The sequence below is a fragment of the Boleophthalmus pectinirostris genome, unplaced genomic scaffold (assembly GCF_026225935.1).
Source record: "Boleophthalmus pectinirostris isolate CB_2022bp ecotype Guang Dong unplaced genomic scaffold, ASM2622593v1 HiC_scaffold_23, whole genome shotgun sequence".
Classification (NCBI taxonomy): domain Eukaryota; kingdom Metazoa; phylum Chordata; class Actinopteri; order Gobiiformes; family Gobiidae; genus Boleophthalmus; species Boleophthalmus pectinirostris.
In genome coordinates, this window is record NW_026571207.1 from 33121865 (window position 1) to 33139699 (window position 17835).

At 38.2% G+C, this 17835-nt stretch overlaps 1 protein-coding gene across 1 annotated transcript; it reads right to left on the reverse strand.

Annotated features, from left to right (window-relative positions):
* Positions 1–762: 762 nt before the first annotated feature.
* Positions 763–17835, reverse strand: g3bp1 (GTPase activating protein (SH3 domain) binding protein 1). The gene is made up of 12 exons (XM_055159340.1): positions 17709–17835; positions 11446–11562; positions 10165–10246; positions 7914–8087; positions 7146–7236; positions 5982–6075; positions 5381–5612; positions 4696–4800; positions 4364–4478; positions 4106–4231; positions 3911–4020; positions 763–3288 (listed from the first exon to the last, which is right to left on the reverse strand). The coding sequence occupies exons 2-12, from the start codon at positions 11538–11540 to the stop codon at positions 3049–3051; spliced, it is 1464 nt and encodes a 487-aa protein (XP_055015315.1). The 5' UTR covers positions 11541–11562; positions 17709–17835; the 3' UTR covers positions 763–3048.

The window sequence follows — 17835 nt, forward strand, 5'->3', positions numbered from 1 at the left end:
GTACTAAATATCTTGTGACTGCTAAAACTAGTAGCATTTTTGTTTTGCAAAGGTAAACACCAGAGGAAAAAGTTTGGAGACTCCTGATGTAAAGGATGCAGAGACGAAGCGACACTAAAAGTCAAAAATTCAGACACACCATCTAATTTAGTACTTGTTCATTTTTTCTCTATTTTTACTGCTTTCTACATTTTACATACACGTGGAAAACATCAAATATATGAAGCAAGATATTATGGAATTTTGTAAAAAGAAAAAAATTAAAGGTGCATTGTGTGACTTTTCTGGTAGAGGGTTCTTAAAGTGCTTTTCTCCACGGAGATGTTATTGCTTCGTCTGGAATGTTTCACAGTATGGCATTAAGCCTTTCCATCTTCATGGAGACCAAACCAGACCACGTTACAAGTCAGATCTGCGGAGAGGCGACCCTGCTCAGTCAGAATGCCTGTTTTTCTAAGCATTTTTAAGCTGTAGAACCACCTGGAATTGAATGAAGTAGAGCGGTTTAATGTCATACTGTGGAATATTCCAGGCAGAGCAATTAGGGACCATCATAGTAACAAGCAGAATGAAAAAGTTACACAGTGCACCTTTAAATAACTACAAAATGTAGAATGTAGTAGACAGAAATAAAAAACAAAACACTGAGATGGTGCGTCCAAACATTTGACTGATCATATACACACAAACCAATACTGCAAATTAAGCATTCAGTCTAGTTATTATTTAAAAAACTATAAAATTGTAGAAGAAAAGACCACGTTTAAAACAGTAAAACACTTTAATTTAGTTCTTTCGTCAGCAGGTGAGCTCATTTAAACACGGTGACAAATGAAGTGCATCGGTAAAAGAAGCTGAACGACAAAATTTGAAAAAAACAAAACAGAAGCATATTTTTTGAGACACGCTCCAGTCAAACGCATCATTCACGGAACCACAAACAATTAAACAAGCACATATTTTCTCTGATAAAAAGCACTGCAGCTCAGCATTGACCTGGTAGAATAAAAAGACCCTTTCTAGATACATAGGGGTGGCAGCAATACACAGGATTGCCCAAGCAGTTAAGTTACACGTTCCTTTAAGAAACAGGAGACTGAACGCGAAAACAAAAAACTATTCTCTGGGTTCTTATGCCCCATTTCAAGTAGTATTTACCCTTTTTTTATGTTTTAAATTTGTTTTAAAACAAGTTCAGCAAAAGTTAACAAAAAAAAAAAAAAAAAAGACAAATGTTCCGGTAATTCATGTGTAGGAAGAGAAAAAAAAAAAAGGGGGGGAGAAAAATTAAAATAAAAAGACATTCAAAACATGGTGAAGGAGGAAGAGGGGGACAGGAGGGAAAATATCAGCCATCTTGGAGAGACCACACGCGGCTATGCTCACCGCGAACTAAAACACTTCTATGGTTTAAACGGGGAGCGACAAATAGGAGATAAGTTAGTTAGTCAAGCCCAAATTCAGACTCAAATATTACTACTGTTACTGCAGGGACCAGTTCGATTTTAGGTTTAGTTGAGCCTCATCTTTGCAATACGGGAAGAGTAAGTGGAATTGTGAAAGTCAAGATTAGTTAGGCCCAAACTTGGACTCAAAACCTAGTTAACAGTTCAGTGGGAAGTGTTACAAGTCCAATTATTAGCCTGGTTTTAAAAGGACCACTGAATATACGAACATCAGGTTAAGTTGAGCCTGCTCTAGGTACAGATGGAGTTATGAAGTCTAGTTTAATTAAGCCCAAATTCAAGGTAAATTTGCTTTTTCCTGAGTTACTGACCAAACGTACCAATAAACATTTTGTAGCTGAAAACTGAAAAATGAGAACACACAAATTCCTTCTGTTACTCGTTCAATCTAACTCAATTGTTGTTGCAAGTTAGTAATAAGAGGAAGATATGACGTCTGGTTTAGTTAAGTCCAATCTCAAGAATAGGCTTTCTTTTGTCTATTAACACTTTAGTTACAAAAGAGGGAAACGTACCGCTGGGTTTTGTTCAGCTCCAACGTAGACTAACTTGAGCCTGACTGTAGTTGTGTACATGTTATGGAGAGTCGGGTTTAGTTAATCCCAACCTTTGAGTCATGAAAAGAGACAAATATTTGGTTTAGTTAAGTTCAAACTCAAGAATAGGTTTTCTTTAGTCACACTTTGTCTGGTTGTAAAGGAGGAGATAATCTTGGGTTTACTTGAGCTCAAACCTTAACTTTAATTTGAGTCAGATTGCAGCCATGAATATGATGTGAAGTCTGGTTTAGTTAATCCTACACAAATCAAAAATTTGGTTTAGTTGAGTGAAAACTTAAACTCAAGATTAGGCTTTCTTTTGAGTCCAGCTGTAGATGACACTTGTCTGGATGTAGAGGAGGGATAGGAAGATATTTGTTGGGTTTATTTGAGCTCAGACCTAAACTCAGGTTGACTTTATCTTGAGTTCTTTATAGAGTCCACATTAAATACTTTATAGTGAAAAAGGAGGAGTTGTGAAGTCTGTTTTAGTTAATCCTCAACCCAGACTCATTATTACCCCTGAAAAGCTCCTATAGTTGTAAAAAAAAAAAAAAAAAAAAGACAAAAGATTTGGTTTAGTTTAGTTCCAACTCAAGATTAGGATTTCTTTTGAGTTTGAGTTGTTAACACATTGTCTGGTGAGGGATAGAAGAAGCTGGGTTTAAATCAACTCAAACCTTGTCTTAATTGTAGCTGAGAACATGTTATGAGATACAGGAGTAGTTGTGAAGTTAATCTCAAACCTGGATAAAGATTTGGTTTAATTAAGTCCAGACTTAAACTCAAAAACAGGCTTAACACTTGTCTGGTTGTAGAGGAGAGATAGGAGATAGGTTGGGTTTAGTTAAGCTCAAACCTAGACTCAGGTTGACTTTAGTAGAGTCTGATTGTAGCAGTGAACACTTTATGGAGAAAGAGGAGGAGATGTGAAGTCTGGTTTAGTTAATCCCAAACTCCCTGGCCCCTCTTGTCACTCTTGGCTTTAGTTTGAGTCCAATCGTAGCAGTGAAGTAACTAAAACTCTAGGTGGCGCTGTTTGTTCACTGTCGCTGAGCGGAGTAGCGGCCGTCGTTGGGACCAGCCCCTCGCCCTGTGCCGAAGCTGGGTTTTGGAGCCATGCCGCCCCTGGAGCCTGGGGGGCCTCTGGGACCTCCTCCGATCCTGGGACCCCCCGGACCGCCAGCGCCACGGGGTCGGAGATCGCGCCGCTCGCCCTCCCTCACCGAGCGAGTCTTCTTCTCCTCCACGTTCAGACGCACATCGTTACGGAATTTAATGGGCTGAAAAAGAAGGAATTAGGTCAGGATCATGGTGGTGTGACATTTATAAAGCAATTCTTTACCTATTAATGAAATGTGTTAAGGATAAAAAAATAATAATAATCTTGTAGCGTTGTCAATTGCAGCCCTTCTTGGAATGACTGTTTTACGCACTTATGCTCTTTAAAACACTTTTACTGAGTGTTGCAAATCATACCTGAAGCAAAGTTATTTAGATTTGTGAAAACTTAAGTGAATAATTTAAATAGGAATATTTAGCAAAGGGTTGACCAAGCAACCACATTTTTATTCTATAATATGGTTCATCTCACACTAAAACCTTTGCTACATAGGTTATGATAGAGCAGGTTTTCTAAACATGCTCTAAATGGTACTAATGTCTATTTGGGCTGATCTATCAGGAAGTCACAGAGCAAACTAAAATTTGTCTGATGGACACATGGTCATAGTTTAGACATGCCAACGCTTTAATTAGGAGAATGGATCAACTCCATTTGTCTTTCCTGTTCATTTCAATGACATTTTGATCATATCCAATTGGCACAGCTCTTTGTGGTAGATTTCTATATTTTCCCCACAGCCCGTCTGCTCAGTACAAGTATGAAGTTGTTCCTGTTCTCACCCTGTTATTGAGGATCTTCTGCACTGGCTCTGCATCATCAAACACCACAAACCCAAAGTTTGGCAGCTTCCCTCCACTGTTAATCCTGAGCTCCAGCACTGTACCATAGTCTGAGGAGGAGAGGAGACAGAGGAGATGTTTAGGTCACAGTTTATAACATGTTTTTTAAAGACAGTTTAATAAAATAGTTCTTACGCTCAAAGAACTCCTTGAGCTCGGCCTTCTCCACGTCATGAGGCACGTTCCCCACAAACAGTTGATGGGCGTCTGGATACCGCATGGTCCTCCTCCCCTCGCCCTCCCCCGGCTCCCCCTCCCGACCTGAAACAAGCAACAATACATGAATATAAATAAACTTCATAGAAATATTAGACATAATTGATGTTATGTGAAGTGTTATGAGAGGGATACTGGAGGACGGCAGGGCATCTGACACACTGGTATGGTTCTCACCTGGTCTGGGTCTGTGCACAGGTGGCGCTCCTCCAGGCCTCTGCTCTCTGGGTCTCTGGTCTCTCTGAGGTCTCTGTGCTGTGGTCTGAGACTCCGACTTCACCTCCACTCTGGGCTACAGGGGAAATATAAATGTTCTTTTAGACCAAGTGTGAACATTATTTTAAACTGAATTTGAGGTGGCATTTAAGACCCGGCAGCAGTTGTGGCACAGAAATAATTCTCATAATGGAATAAAAAGTTCACAGTAAACATGCACTGCGATCTGTGCCACAGATGAACTGTTAAAAGTTCCCCGTATTCTTTGTTTTATTGTTTGTGGTCAGTCTTACCTGTGTTGTGGGTGGGACTTTGACGACATGTGGGAGAGATCCTGAGACTGGAACAGCGCCACTCGGAGGAAGGTTTTTACTGGTCACTGACGCCCATGAGAAAGGCTGAAAGAGAGGGAGGAAAAGGTGGTCAATTTAACAGAATAGCTTTGCACTGTATCTCACATAAGCACTTGTCAACAATGTGTGTATGATGCAAGTAAAGCAGCCATGTTAACTAAAACCTATAAGTCTGAATTTTGCATCATAATCTCCTAATTAAATAAATGTTAAATACAATTCCACTAGTCCAAACTTCGCTTTGATATCACTCACATCTGTCGGAGTGGTTTTCATTCATCAACCCCACCTCAGTGTTTCATATTTTGAGATTGGTTTTGTGGTTAATCCAAGTTTCTACATTGCAATCACTTTATGTTCCAATTTACTTTTGCCTCCAGTTGTCTCCATTCTGAAATTTAAATTTTGTTTCCAAACTTTGAAAAGGGTCTAAAGAAACTAAGCAGCCTACTTACAATGTAGTTTTGCTCATCCCTAGCTTGATTATTTAAAATGCACACAATGTGAAAAGATGCAAATGGTTCAGGAACTTGTGTGGGAGGACAAAAGGCAGCAATGGAAATAAGCCCAAGAACACTACGCAAGAACGTTTCCTTTCTCTGTAGTTCTGTTCATAGCTCCTTACCCTGTTCTCCTCGGGTGCGGTTGTGGAGGGTTCGGTGGTTGTGGACTCGGTGGGGGTGGCTGTGGGGGCGGGGCTTTTCTCCGTCTCATCTGCAGAGAGAGCGTCTGTCTGTGTGTCCAGCGCCTCGATCTTCACCTCCTCAGACGGTTCCTCCTCCTTCTCCTCCTCCGGCTCAGGTTCTGGGCTCACGGCCACACCCTCATCCTCCTCTCCAGGGCCAACAGGCTCGGAGCTGAAGAGGGACAGATAATCTGGAGTCTATCAAATTGTCTACTGTCAAAAACTGTTACACCAGTGACTCTAAACCATAATATAAAGATTTATCTAAAATAAGCTGCAGTGCCAATTATGTAAAATTGGAAAGCCTATTTTTTACTTTTAATATCTGTTATAGCAGTATAGTGCAGTTTCAAAGAATGAATGGATGAAGATGGCTGTAAGATAGCAGCAGAAACATGTCAACAAAGTAATTCAATCTCTTACCTTATCATTATAAAACCAACCTAACATAAGATTGTGAATATAAAATAGATAAAATGACTGTCTGAACAAAAAGCCTGTATGTACTTAACACAGTTCGGATTTTTGACTCAGTTCGTACCATGGGTTTTGGTCGTAGTACTGAGCAGAGTCTTCGCCGGTGGTGTCTGGAGATGGGACCCTCTCCTCCAGCTCCTCCACCTCATCCTCAGACTCTGAAAAAAAAAACAAGAGAATCATTACTGACACCTGCTGTGAAAAAGGAATTACTGCATCATACTATCATAAACTGACAAAGTATGAATGAATAATGAAACTAGTTTCTGGCTACAGAGAATTTAACTGTTGACAAAGAAGACCCGGAACTATTCTCCCATGTGGACAGGCACCATAGTTGTAAATCAATAAACCGGTCAAACATTTGCTTTTCGGCAGTTGGAATTCAAATACTGCCATAAAATTCTCTATTGTCCACTATCCCAGTTTTAGTCTTTACTTAAGTTAGAAACGTAATCTACTGTATTTTTAATCACCTGGGGGACAATAGTCTATAGTTGAGTCTATATATTAGTCTATAGGTTAACACTCTGGTACCAATTCAGGGTTGGATAAAACTTAAGAATGTTAGCACTTTCTCTCTTTAAATTTAAGTTCTTATGTAAACAAAAATATTTTTTATGTCAAAACAAACTTTTTGATACATTTCTCTGCAATATTAGCGTTTCACCGACATGACATCTGATGTTTTACCAAATGACGGTTCAAGTGAAATACAAAAAAAATAAAAAAATTCCTATCTTTTCAAATGAACTTGATAAAAACTCACTCAAATGGCCAAATGGCATCTATCAAACCTAATTTCCTTCATTTATGTGATTATTTTACATTTAAAATGAAAATGATTGCTTTAATATAGTAGCATATATAGTTATACTTGTATAGTAAATAATACAAATAAAATTGTAAAACATGCAGATATTTTTGAGTTAAATTCTTAATGTCACCTACAACAGTCACAGGTTTGTTTCACTGAAATGATGAATTCCATTTCACGGAATGTCACTTTTCATACATTTTCATTCTAAACAGGTTTATACTAAATCCATCAAAGAGAAACAAAAGCAGCAGTGTTGACTGCTCACACTAAGCACTGATTTCAATTTGGTATTTAGAAAATTATACCATTTTTACACACATTTTGAACATCAAGTGTGCAGTTTATTTTATATTTACAAGTCTGTATTTTAGTCTGCAGTCTAACCCCAGCTCCTCCAGCTCCTCTCACCTTCTGGGGGCTCAGAGTCAGAATCGGCGAACACTTCATCTTGGTAACGGAACACGTCATTGTGAACATAGAATTTGTTTGCCACGGTCCCCTAGGAGAAAAAACAGAAGTTAAATTTTTTTTTTTTAAATCTCAAAAAAAAGCTAGATTCTGTTTACAGTGCTTAATTCATATAATTTATCATTTAAGTACTGGGTACAATACAGGGTTTTAGAAAGAGCTGATCATTAAAACTGTGGGGGATGGTTTGTTCTTTGCAAAGTGTTACATTCTCCAGTTAATTGCAGCATTCTCCATTTGATTATCTTGTTCATACTAATTACAATTTAACTGACCACTCTGGTTGCTCTACCAACATTTATAACTGTAGCAACAAAATGTTGTATAGAGTTTGAAAAAACTTAAATAATGGTCAATAGTAGCATTATGCATTTGATCAATTACAATTACTTTTTATTGCTAAAATCCATTTTGAAAAAAATTATTGGAAGTAAGGCTGTCACTCTACAGTCCTAACATGTAAACTGGCTTGGAGGGGCAAACCGTTTGTCTACATGGAGATGAATGTTTAATGCTTTATTGTGGAGGATTTAGGGCAAAACAACATCTCCATGGAGTTAATTAATCAAGAGATCCTTCCCGAGAACACTTATGTTACATTAATTCAACTATTTCTGATCAAATGGTTTTTACAACCTCTTTAGATAAATCCAGTTCTGTTTTTTAAAAAGGGACACAGTGATAAGAATATAAACCCAGTCAGCTCACCTCTGGGGCAAGCACAAACGTCTGCATGAACTTCCTCATTGGCTGCATGTTGTTGGAGAGCTCTCCCATCACCTGCACTACCACACCCTCGCTCAAGGTGGCGTGAGCGTCCACGTGTCTGATCTTAGTGTGACAGTCCCTGAAGCTCAGAGCCATCACGCGCTTATGGATCTCCTGCAAACAACAAAATCATTCATATCAAATTCATGAAGACAGTAGAACATCTATACATCTATAACCTTATCCAGAGTGGTTAGATTTACTTAAAGGTGCACTGTGTAACTTTTTGGTTAGGGGGGTCGTCACATGCTTGTTTCTATGTATGCGCCACTGCTCTGCCTGGAACGTTCCACAGTATGACATTAAATCTTAATCTCTACTTTACATTTATTCAATTACAGGTGGGTTTATATCTCAAAAGTACAGAGAAAACCAGACATTCTGACTGTGAGCGGAATCGCCTCCCCATAGATTTGACCTGTAACTTGGTCTGGTTTGATCTCCATGAAAATTAATAGCTAGAAAAGTTTAATGCCATACTGTGATCAAAATTTAAAATTTCAGATGGAGAGCAAGAGCCTATATAACTATGGGGGCTTCATTGATATTGAAGGAAATCTCCAAACTTCTGACCCACAAATGCTGAACCTTCTCATCCCTTTTGTTTGGGATTGGCTCCACAAACTGTATTTATACTGACAGAAGACGGTGAACTTTGTGCCAGTTTTTGTTTCATGTGGATAGGCCCAGTAACAACGGAGATATGAACCATAAGCCATGTCAAATAATCTGCAATCTGACAGTTCCACGATAGAATGCCTGTCCTTCAGCTCACATAAGCACACCCAAAGTGAAATAAAATGCAAATATTTAAAGAATAAGACTGAGGATTTGTTTTAAAAAATATGGGACAACAATTCAGACATGTTTAACTTTCTTGTCTCAAACAGAAAACACTCTATTCGACCTTGTGATGTCAATATGGTGATACAGGAAGAATCATTTGGATCATTTCAGGTCTTGAATTACCAAACAGTACTGAACTAAAAGAAACGGTAGACCTTCATGACATCACAAGGTGGGATAGAATATTTTGAGCTTTGGAGATGTAGACACACTAATAAAAAAGAATTACTCAAACATGTGTGAATGAAAACAACTCGAGGTTTGTTTTTGATGAGGTAACCACAATATAACAGCTTAAACCTCACGGGAGTCAGTTTTGTGTAATATAGGACCTTTAAGAATAAGACTGAGGATTCGTTTTCACATACGGGACAACAATCCACAATGCCTCTCTTGTATCAGACAGTTTTATGAGTATTTTGGGTTAAACGCCAGATCTTAACTTTATATTGGATCACGCACATGATAGCTCAAGTCCAGGAATGTGCTTCAGCAGATTCAGATATAAAAAAGGGTTGGCCCATAAACCACAAGATAAGACTTCTTTATTATTGTCAGTGTTTACTTTAAGCACTTGCTCCACTCCGCACAATCTGTTACATGATCACATTTTTTATTTAGCTATAGTGCTTAAATACTTTTATAGTTGTTATAAAATATACACCCATCTAAGACAAATTGTTTCTTTAATTCAAACTGATTTCAGTTCACAGACTTCTAGATTGGTAGTGCTTTTTCTTTTCATAGTGAGCAAAATTTGTCCACTCTAGATATATTGTACAAGCTGTATGAAGTCTGCATCTAATTATAATAATTTTTAATGTCAGGGAATCAGAAAGGGCACAGTTAACAGTCCTGGCAAAACTGTACTGTATGTATTAAATTCCTAAAAACTCTATTTTTAACAGAACTAAATCAACAAAACATGTCTAGTTTTGTGATTCTCTTGATTACAATCTATCAGAAATGTGCTGCAACGAGTCTGAAAATGCGACGACTGAGGTTCAAAATATTGCCCAAAAGTAAATGGGCCTTAGAACAATTAATATGTAGAAATGTCCTTTTATATACCATTTTTTCCATCTGCTTTTTTTATGTTTTTATAATCATTACAGGCAATATTTAATTCTCAATACTATCCCAAATACCAATTTCACCACACCTTATTTACATTGATTTCCCAGGTTATAAAATGGATAACAGAAGTTGAAGTGCCCATTTTTGCAACCTCTCCACTCCTACTGTTCATGTTTGAGAGCTCATTTGTCTCCATGTCCTGCCGTGTGGAGTGTGGAGGCAGTCTGAGTGTCCCTTTTTTTAAAACAGTGACAGATATAAAACTCACAGCCTGTCCATACACAGCCTCCAGGGGTTTGCCGTTACTGTCCAGGCCTCCATGAACGTAGGATGAGTTCTTCCCATAAAACCTGAGGAAACAGAACATGTACGCTGTAAAAATATAAATTAAACAAACTGCATGTAAATGTAGCGAGGGATGAAATGCAAAGTACGTCAGACAACTCCCGTCAAGTTCAAATGCAGGTCAAAGAAATGATTAGGTGCATATAAGGGGCCATGAGACATTCAGGGACATGAAGTAATCTAGCTCTAAACTTCGCAGCTATAATTACCGTATTTTTTGGACTATAAGTCGCGCTTTTTTTTCATGGTTTGGGTGATCTTGCGACTTATTCCGTATTTTCCGCACTATTAGGCGCTCTGGATTATAAGGCGCACTGTCGTAGAATGGTCTATTTTCGAACTCTTTTCACAAATAAACCGCACTGGACTTTAAATGAAACACAACAGTTGGATGGGTCAGTGGGACTTTGTCGCGTTCACGGTGACTCTGGGCTTTGTTCAGTTGTGGCGTGTAGGGAGGGTGCTGTCTGGGACCGCTGGATTGTCGGCGTGTTCGCAGTGATTCAGTTGTTCAGTTTGTGTCTAGAAGTGGCACATTGCATTCGCTTTTTCGGTTCGTTCCTCCGTTCCGTTCCTCGTTGGCGTGGAGTGATGAGTGTGGCTGTGGGGGACTTCGCGGCGCGGTCCCTGTCTGCTCCGTGCATATTTGCGTGCGGTGCAGCTTTGTAGTTTACTGAAGTTGTGCTGGGACACCCGAGTAGATTCGTGTATAAGGCGCTCTGGATTGTGGGGCGCGCAATAGTTTTTTGATGAGGTCGGAGGCGTAAGAGCGCGCCTAATAGCCTGGAAAATACGATATGTGTTTTTTTCTTCTTCAATGCGCATTTTTTGGCTGGTGCGACTTATAGTCCGGAAAATACGGTATTAATAAAACAGCTGACAAATGTGTAATAGTTTTATAATAAGTGATTTGAATCAGACAGTTTTCTTGGCCTGCATGAAAACATAGTAATTGAACAGTGGAGAAAATTCAAGATTTCTAAAATGTTGCTATAGCTATACAAAAAGTGTGAACAGGTGCAGGTCTGATAACAGTGGGGTTACTTGTGCAGGTGTAATCAAGTGGGCGTGGTTACTTGTGCAGGTGTAATCAAGTGGGCGTGGTTACTTGTGCAGGTGTAAACAAGTGGGCGTGGTTACTTGTGCAGGTGTAATCAAGTGGGCGTGGTTACCTGTGCAGGTGTAAACAAGTGGGCGTGGTTACCTGTGCAGGTAGTCTGGGGCCTGGTTGAGCAGTGTGTAATACTGTCGGACAAACTCTCGCCCGACCAGCTGGGCACTTGGCTTCTCCATCACCATCGCTTTGGTCGACTGAAAATATCTGAAAACAAAAACAGGAAGAAACACTGGGGATAAATACAAATGTAAAGTTTGTCCTCGTATCAGCATCACTACAGCCCCACTGGCAGCCATCTTCACTTTGCAGGGTTGGGCAAATAATAATTGAATAGACTTTTAAATAACTGAATAGACAATGTTGACAATCATTTCTAATGGTGCGTAACAAATAGTTGGAACAGTGGTGGAACAAATAGTTTCTAGATTAATACTGTTTCCGTACAATTTGTTAAGTTTAAATGTCACTTATTGCCTGTATTCCATGTTTAAAGGTGCATTCTGTAAGTTTTCTGCTGGAGGGTCCATCACCTGCTTGTTTCTATGGATATGCAATTTTTCTGCCTGGAATGTTCCAGTTTATCAGCTCTACCTACCTTACATTTATTGAATTACAGATGGTTTAAATGCTCAAAAATAACAACAAAAACAGGCATTCTGACTGAGCAGGACTGAGCAGGACTGAGCAGGTCGCCTCTCCACAGATCTGACCTGTAACTCGGCCTGGTTTTGTCTCCTCAATGATCGAAAGGTTTAATGCCATACTTTAAGCAGTACTTTTGAAACATGTAGTAACTTTTTTTTAATGTTAACAATAACACAAGGAGCAACAAAGTGAGATTTTGCCACCAGAGTCTCTTCTATTAATTGGAAACTGTAAATGTTCCACAAAATCAATACTGTTACCTCCTCAAAAACAGACCTGGAGGAGCTTAAGGAACCCTTTATTATTAGTCTGTCTACATCTCCAAAGCTTCAGATGCTCTGATCCACCCACCAGTTTTCAAATTAAGTTACCTTTTACCTTTTAGTTCAGCACAGATTGGCAATTCCAGTGCTGATGTACGTTTTTGAAGAGGAAACATGATAACAGAAGAGAAAATTGTGTAGTATGGGCCCTTCAATTTTCAGATCTATAGTCTGAAGTTCCCCCTCAGTTTTGTTTTCTGTCTCTCATTCAAAATATCTCAGTCTGATAGAATCTGCCGGAGGAGGATTCCTGTAGGTTTTTGTGTGTGTCATAAAAACACAGGTTTCGGCTTGTTCTTCAGACGCCATGACGGTTCTGTGAGGGCCGTGTGCAGGGACGGAGCTGGTTGTGACGTGATTGGACCAAAGTCAGGTGCAAAAAAATGTGGTGATAGATGAAGAAATCAAAATTCAAATAGTAACAGCTTTTCTATATTTGACTGTGTATATTGTTATTTAATATTAGTTTATATTAACAGTAAGCTTGGATTGTCTCCCACTATCAGATATCCAATTTGTTTTAACAAAGTACAAAACATTATGAGAGACAGTTGTTTTATTACTTTTAATTGAATTTAATCTAAATTAAGGCTGAATGTTTTGAGAAAAAGATCTGATAATTCTGACGAGCACTGCGAATAGTTTTGAGAATCATGTTTTAATAATTGGATTTTTACATTTTAAAAAACTTGCAGAAGAAGTGATGTAGAAAAAATAATAAAATAATGCTGAAAATCTGTAGGAGCTAGGGATGCACTGATATCCAAATCTCTCGATACGGTATTTTCATTAGACAATATTAGATATTTGTTGTAATATTTGATGGAAGCTAACAAAATCCAAATAATTAAGACTCAAAAGTGCTTAACAACAGTTATTTCATCATGTAGTAGATTGGGACTGAACCAGAGCAAAGGATTGTGGTATATGTAATCTCTCCGTACTCTCCGCTTTTGCACCATAACAATGAATTTAAGCAAACAAATGTGTAATTGGATATACTGTGAAGGCCAACAGTATTATTGAGACTTTTGACGAAACAATATCGCGACATTTGGGGTATTGTTACATCCCTGGTTGTATTTCTAGGTAGGGCTACAACTAATGATTATTTTTTATTCAACCATCTGATGATGGAAATCAGCTGGAAAGTCCCCCATAATTGTACCCTATATGAAACCAAGTTAGTTAATCTATATACATATAGATTTTAAAAACAATATTTTGGAGTGAGTGCCACAACTATTTCAGGATTTTATCTTACACATTTCAATGAAATAAAGTGATTCTGATTGATTTTTGAACAAATTCAGAAGCTTTCTAAGTTTCTTGTGTTGCACTGCTTACAAATTATATTTATGGCAAAGCAGGTAAGGAAATAATTAATATTTCTTCCCAAATCAACAGTGACAGATGCTATAGGACATGGAAAGTATTTAAAATACGATTTCAAAGTAAACTCCAGCGAGCAAATGAGGTTTATAATGATATTACAAACTGAAAAAATGGGTGCCACTTCAGGAAGATGGGTAAAATGACATAAACAAGGCCCGACATTTGGTCTCACTACACTCACATTTAATTGTATTATGATATAGAATGCTGATTTTCTAACTCAATACATCAGTTTAGTTGGCCGACTAAAGGCCAACGAGAACGTCTCCCCTAAGTTTTCAGTTAGTCCCATAGCCAAACAATTACTTTGATTGCATATTTAAACACTTTCAATATATTATCACCCAAATTAAGGTTGAAATACAGTGACTGAAGGTTTATAGATTAGAGAATATTAACAAACTGGGTTATTGAGGATTTTTTTTCTTTTATGACTTAGATTTCATAATGTCACCGTCTGTTATAAAAAGTTTTTTCATTTCTGTATCATAGACTGTAAATGGACATAGCTAATGTCAGCATGGGTGCACTTCCCGCTCCTTCAAGTCTGGCTCTAATTCTTTGTATTGAAAAAACAGCTCATCATTTTGGTCTTAAAATTTATTAACCAGCTCTAAATGATCCTGGTGTTTTTATTTTGCTATTTTGTCCATAATTTCCTATTCCTAATATGGAACTCTGCTCCACTCAGGTCCTGCCAGCCTCTGTGAGCTTCATTTGACTGGAGCCAAACACTATGGACGACATCACACTCCCTTAGTCCACTTCTTTATAGAGTCTATGTCTGTATAGTTAAGACAGCAATTACCATTATTAAAATACAACGTAATATATTTGATTAGCCCAATTACTCTGCAGCCTTTTTCTCTACAGGCAAGCAATAATAATAAACACGAATATCAACATTTAGGGAGTTATCCTGATGCAGACAAATTTTCTGGTTAGACAGTAATTAGCAGAGTACTCAGAATCCATCGCTGTGACACGTCAGTTTGGCTCCAGGTAAAAAAAAAAAAAAAAAAAAGAACAAAAAGATCTGTCTCTCGCACCTGCCTCTGCCTCCAGCCATCTGTCCGCACCACCACCCAGAACAAGCACCACCAGTTACAGATTATAATAGATTCATATTATGGCCACACAATACAAAGGGAGGCCACTTTCTCACATAGGTTCTGTTCACACTAATATTAGGCAGAGATTCAGTTTAGTATACATGTTATTCAATCTTAATTTTTTGGTCACTATGGTTTAGAGTGGTACCAAATATTAAAATTTCAAACTTGATATCGTTACAGAACAGACCCAATACTGCTTCCGCTATCACAATGTTGCTAAAATAGACAATAGATGTATAAATGTGATTTTCAACATTAAATGGTAGTACTTCCTTTTCCTGATCCCTCAGGTTCCAAAGTGTCCATGGGCGTATACTAGTCTATGTGCTCTTATACCTGTTCTGATACAACTCAACATCATTCTAAAGCAATTCAGGAAAAGTTCTGCTCTGTCCTGACTTTTTTTAATCTAGTTTCGATACTAGTTTTATTATTGATTAATATATGATGTTGGAGACTAGACATACAAGACAATACTAATGTCAATGCCAACATAATGAGATGAAATTATTGTGTTGTATCTATAAAAAGCACCATTGCCAACTGGCACTCCACACTCCACAGAAGAGGAACGAAATAATCCCTTTTCTAAGAACCTTTGGAAAGAATCTTTAAACAACTGGGTTTATGGTAATTTAGTGGTGAGTCATGTTTTCCATTTATTGAAAAAGGGAACAGTTATTAATCCAATATGAAATACATTTCGAGGAAGAACACTCAAAAGGTCCTCATCAAAACAAGTAGATTTTATTCAAATGTATCCCTTTATTATTTACCCCAGTGTTTCTCAATAATACAAGAGACTATGGTGGCTCCAGTAGTCCAGTAGTCCCCCCCCTCCCCTTGGCTATACCTGGACTACACTGGCAAAACAAAATTAGACTTAGTTGCTCATTGTATTCTCATGACATTATAAAAGAGACTACACTGGCCAAAAATGATTGGTTAAAGATTAAATAAAAGGCCTTGTCTGGGACTTTTATATTCCACAAATTGAGTGAGATTACATCTTTTCTTATAAAAATCATTTGTGCCTCCATAATCTTAACGAAATCTACAGGAAACACGGTTAACCATAGAAAATAGCACAAAGCATAAGTTACTAGTAATGACAAAAATAGATGAAATCAAGTTCTCACAAATGTTGTAAACGTGTTCATATTTTCACAGTAACCAATAATAATAATTAATACGAAATCGACGTTTTGAAATAAGTACATCGTAAAATTGTCCATCTCAGTGTTATACAACTTTAGCTCAAATCAGTGTTGGAAAATGGGTCACGGCGATTGCATCTCCAATTAACGAAATGAGATGTTACTTAAGCACATTTCTGGTGTAATAAGGACAATAGTGTTTGATAAATGGGTGCTTCTAAGGGCTTGGTACGAGGCAGACATGAACAGAGCCTTGTGCGTGGAGAAAGTGAGACCCGCAGCATGGCACGGGGCGCAGACAAAAGGCCACGCCGCGTCTCCAGTGCCCTTCCCCGGCTTGCGATCTCTACTCCGCCCGGTAACACGGAGCCTCCACACTTGGGTGATCTAAACCCTGAAGTAATCAAGGGTTTATGAGGCCTAGCTTCCAGATTAAATTCTAAAAGCTTCGATGATAGGAGCGTGGACTCGTCTATTGCAAATGTATGAGGAGATTGGGGTTAGCACGGGGAAGGCAGTAAGTAGCACGTGTTTGAACCGGTTTTTGCCAAGGCCTGTGCCACAAATACCACCGCTGCTAGGTAATAATCCCACTTGGAAACCACAACATGCGAACTAAAACGGGTCTGTTGAGTTTTAAGAGGGAAAATGGGGAGGAAAAGCGGTAAAGAAAGTCCAACTGGGAGGGAGTCACGATGCACACGGGGGAAGCTAACGAGGGAGGTGGCTAATCTTCAGAAACGAAAGTCCTCAGAGGGCAAAAGAACCAACAAAACGTGATTGCTTTATCAAACTGCACCAAATACATTTAATCCTGTTTTATCACAAGTTTTAAATGGATCAATAAATAATTAAAAGCGATCAAGCAATACAGTATTAATTCAGATTAGCTTGGATAGAGTTGAAGATTTCAGTCCTCAATTATATATTATCAACTGTTTTTAATATCTATAATGTAACGCAAACTAAAAATAAATTAATAAAAAGCATTGACTGAAGTACTAAATAAGACACGTATTAAAAATAGAATAATTGTAACAGTGCAAAGAGGTAAAGGATGTTTTGGAATGGCCATTTGGAACATAGTCCATGTACTATTCATGCAATTACATGTTTATAGTTTGATCGTTTAATAATCTTAGGTATTTTTCGTGTTTTAATCCACAAAACCCCATGTGATAAACGTGTTTGGGCCCACGGAGCCACTGAAAGCTGTCCAGGGCTATCCCAGGAATGTACTAGAAATTTGCTACGAATATGAATAAATTATACATATTTTAAGCAGCATTTGAAGGAGATCTACATGAAAATTACACCAGGTACAACCCAGAGTAAAGGTTTAACTATAGATTATTTCCTGCATGACTTCTTATTCCAAAAGCAGTAGATTCAAGCCATATGCTAGCCAAGGAAATGCTAAGTAATGCGGTGTTAAAGTTGTACCATAGCTGTAACTTCACTCTTTTGAGGTACTTTTACTTTAAAGAGCATATATATGACTAAAAGTGGAATCATCCATTTATAGTCACACAATTGATCAAAAATGTAAAGTTTCTGCATCTGATCAAGAGTAATGCTAACCGGTGCTAACCACTGCTAAGGCATTTATACAGGGCCCGACAAAACGATCCAATTATTACAGCAAATACTACCAATTCACCTTTTAAAGCCTTTTTACGTGAGAGTTAAACTGATCGAGATTGGATATAACTTACCAGTGGTGTGTTGATCGAAAAAGTGGTTGAGTAAAGGAGTGATTTCGCTTCGAACCTCCTCGGCTCAAACACGAACGGCAGGACAACGTGCCGGAGAAGTAGGCACCGGTTTGGGCTTCAAGTCCGC

Coding starts and splice junctions, on each gene's coding strand:
- g3bp1 (XM_055159340.1), bottom strand. CDS start 11,540: ATGGTGATGGAGAAGCCAAGTGCCCAGCTGGTCGGGCGAGAGTTTGTC. Junction 7,237..7,913: donor CGTTTGTGCTTGCCCCAGAG/GTGAGCTGACTG, acceptor TTTTTCTCCTAG/GGGACCGTGGCAAACAAATT. Junction 4,021..4,105: donor GCTCAAGGAGTTCTTTGAGC/GTAAGAACTATT, acceptor TCTCCTCCTCAG/ACTATGGTACAGTGCTGGAG.